The 2,925-nt window shown below is 57.3% G+C and overlaps 1 protein-coding gene across 1 annotated transcript in view; it reads right to left on the bottom strand.

Annotated features, from left to right (window-relative positions):
- Window positions 1–665, bottom strand: part of ISLR (immunoglobulin superfamily containing leucine rich repeat) — a 1,758-nt gene extending 1,093 nt beyond the window's left edge. The window contains exon 1 of the mRNA XM_007446665.1: window positions 1–665. This exon is cut by the window's left edge and continues 8 nt beyond it. Within this exon, the coding sequence (XP_007446727.1) occupies window positions 1–665 (665 nt within the window).
- Between the last annotated feature and the right edge of the window lie 2,260 nt (window positions 666–2,925).

Below are 2,925 nucleotides of genomic sequence, written 5' to 3'. Positions count from 1 at the left end.
TTCAGCCGTGTGCCCTTGAGCACGTGGGGTGAAGTGCAGGTGATGTTATCCTGCTCTGGGATGGACACAGCAGTGGTCAGGGCCCACGTCTTGAACCACACGATGCCGCAGGTACAGTCGAAGGGGTTATCGTTGATCTGCAGGTGGGACAGCGCGGTGAGCGGCACGAAGGTGCCCTCTGCCAGCGTGTGCAAGCGGTTGTGATTGAGCTGCAGGGAGCGCAGGGCACGGAGGCTGCGGAAGGCGTCGCGGGGGATGAAGGTCAGCTCGTTGCTATCCAGCTTGAGCAACTGGAGGGCGCTGAGGTTGTTCAGGTCGCTCCAGGCAAAGTCAGAGATGAGGTTGTGGCTGAGGTCCAGGCTCTTGAGCTGGCCCAGAGGGGCCAGGGCACCAGCGGCCACCCTGCGGATCTCGTTGTGCGCCAGCCACAGCGACTGCAGCAGGGGCACCTCCCTGAAGACGCCCTCTGGTAAGCTTGGCAGCCGGTTGGCCGACAGGCTTAACGTGGTCACGTTGGCCGGGAAGCCGGGTGGCACGGCCTCCAGGTCACGGTAGGCACAGTCGGCGATCTGGAAGCCGTACTTTTCCCCACAGTCGCAGGACTCGGGACAGGCCTGCACCAGGCCCACAAGGACCACCCAGCACAGCAGACGCAGCTCCTGCATCCTACCTCCTGCAGAGAAGGACATGCCACCAAGGTGACCCCGAGGACACGCAGAGACACTCGTCCCTCTCAGCACCCTGACCCAGAGCTCTTCCCCATCAGAAGGACCTGCCAGCATCATCCAGCTAAGACCCAACACCACCTAGCCCACCACCCCCATTCTATAGGAGGGGAAACTGAGGCCCAAAGAAGGTCCAGGACTTGCCCGAGGTCATGCAGTCAGGAGCGGGTGAAGACCGGACGGAAGAGGACCCCAGCTCCTTCTCTGAGCAGAGAGCTCTCCCTGCATCGGCCAGCTCTGAGCTGACTTTATGGCTTGAGATCTGTTTTCCAGCCACCTCCTCCCCCCAGCACTCGGCAGAACCTCCCTCCTGCCCTCCCACATCCTGGCCGCAGTCCCTCCCACTAGAGCCCCCCATAGGTATGCTTTGCCCCGGCCTAGACAAGGCCCCTTGTGCAGTGCACACCACCCCCATCCGCGTCACCCACCGCTCTCCCGTTCCTACCGGCCCGTGACCGCAGCAGACACCAGACCCTTTCTACAGCATCACACCCTTGGCCTATTCGGTTCAAACTACGCCAGGCAGCTGCCTAAATAAACCCCTGCCAGGACCTCTCAGCTGGCTTGGGTGAGGCCAGTGGCTCAACCCAAATACTACTGAGATTTCCAGGGCTGCGGTTGTTAGAGGGACTGAGGCCCCCTGGACAGATCCAAGCAAGGGATTGTCCCAAGCACCCCAAACCAACAGGAAAGTGCCCAGGGGAGCCCAGCCCCTGTGCCCGGCAGGCTGCCCTCTCCTCCCACTGGCCCTTGGAGCCCTCTTCCAGCTGGCTTACCTTCAAACTACTCTTTCTTAGTCAAGCAGAGCCTCTTCTAAGATGGGACCAAAAAAGCAACAAAGGAAGAGTTAGCCCTGGACAGTCTGCAGGGCCAAGGGAAGATGAAGAATGCTGGAGGAAGGGGCAGCCCGGTCCCTGCCCCACCTTCGGTCTGCACACCTGGGCCTGCCCTTTCCTTATCTGGACAGGGTGCCTGAGACCGTCTGCTGAGAGGAGGCTGCAGGAAGGGAGCCCAGGCAGCCCGTATACTTCCTCCTCCCAGCAAAACAACTGCTTCTCTGCAGCAACAAGGACCCGTGTTTCATAAGTGACACCAGAAACTTGAGGGGGAAAAGATGCCAAATTTTTTGATTTTTTTTTCTCTCTCTCACTCACTTTTAGCAGTTTCAACTTCCTTAAAGACACAGCACTAGCTGGACAAGACCCAAGAAAAGATGTGGCCAGAAGGATTTTTATGGGGGGAAGGGTGAGAAACTGAATCCCGTGGAAGGTGGGAGACTTCTAACCTCACTTTGAACAAGAAAAAAATGCACGGGGGTGGGGGGCATTCTCCAAGCTGAGACCATGTGAGGGATTGTGTGTACACTTGTGTGTGCATGTCTGAGTGTGGGTGTGACATCTCTATGTGCAGATGAGTTTGTATGTGTGTTTGTGTGGATGTGGGTGTGAGACAACGTATGGGTGAATTTGTGTGTTTGGAAATGTTTGGGTGTGTGTATTTGTGTAGGTGTGAGGCTGAGTCTTTGTGTGTCTCTGTGTTTGTGTGGGTATATGTGAGTCTGTATATTTGGGCGTGCGTGTGTGTGTACATGTTTATGTGTAGAAGTGAGTGTGCATATCTGTGACTGTGTGTCTGTGTGGGTGGTGGGTGTGTTCCAGTGAAAAGCTGAGGCCAAAGTGTATAAAACACCCACGATGCTCCGAAGCCTCAGTAAGAAGCCAAAACGTTAGAGCTGTTTTTGTAAGAAAACACATCCTCCTGGCCCGCCCGTGTCAGCCTGCCTGCTGGCTCTGAGGCTGGGCTGCCCTAAACACATGTAATCCCGGAGGTCCCCAGGCTCCAAGACTCCAGCCCTGGCTCCCCACTGGGCTGGAAGTGGTGGGCGGGAGGCAGGGGTGTGACTGGGCTTCAAGCGGGTAAAAGAAGGCTCCGGACAGGAACCAGCTGGGCTTCAGTTTCCAGACTGGGATTCTGAGACACTCAGGCTCACAGAGACGGTTCCATCACCCAGGACTATCCTCCTGGCAGCCAGGTGAGGTTGAAGGACATCGCTCCTTTTGGAATAGTCTCTCTGTGGCCTCCCAAGCGCCTGAAACCCCACCTTAGGTGCCGCCTGTCTGGGGACGCAGCATCGCTCCCTGGGCTCTGCTGTCCCAACACTAGCATCCTCCAGGGAGAGGATACTTGCGTCCAGTTCTTT

The sequence above is a fragment of the Lipotes vexillifer genome, unplaced genomic scaffold (assembly GCF_000442215.2).
Source record: "Lipotes vexillifer unplaced genomic scaffold, Lipotes_vexillifer_v1.1 scaffold242, whole genome shotgun sequence".
NCBI lineage: Eukaryota > Metazoa > Chordata > Mammalia > Artiodactyla > Lipotidae > Lipotes > Lipotes vexillifer.
The sequence above is the reverse complement of the archived record's forward strand: the minus strand, read 5'-3'. Positions and strand labels throughout refer to the sequence as shown.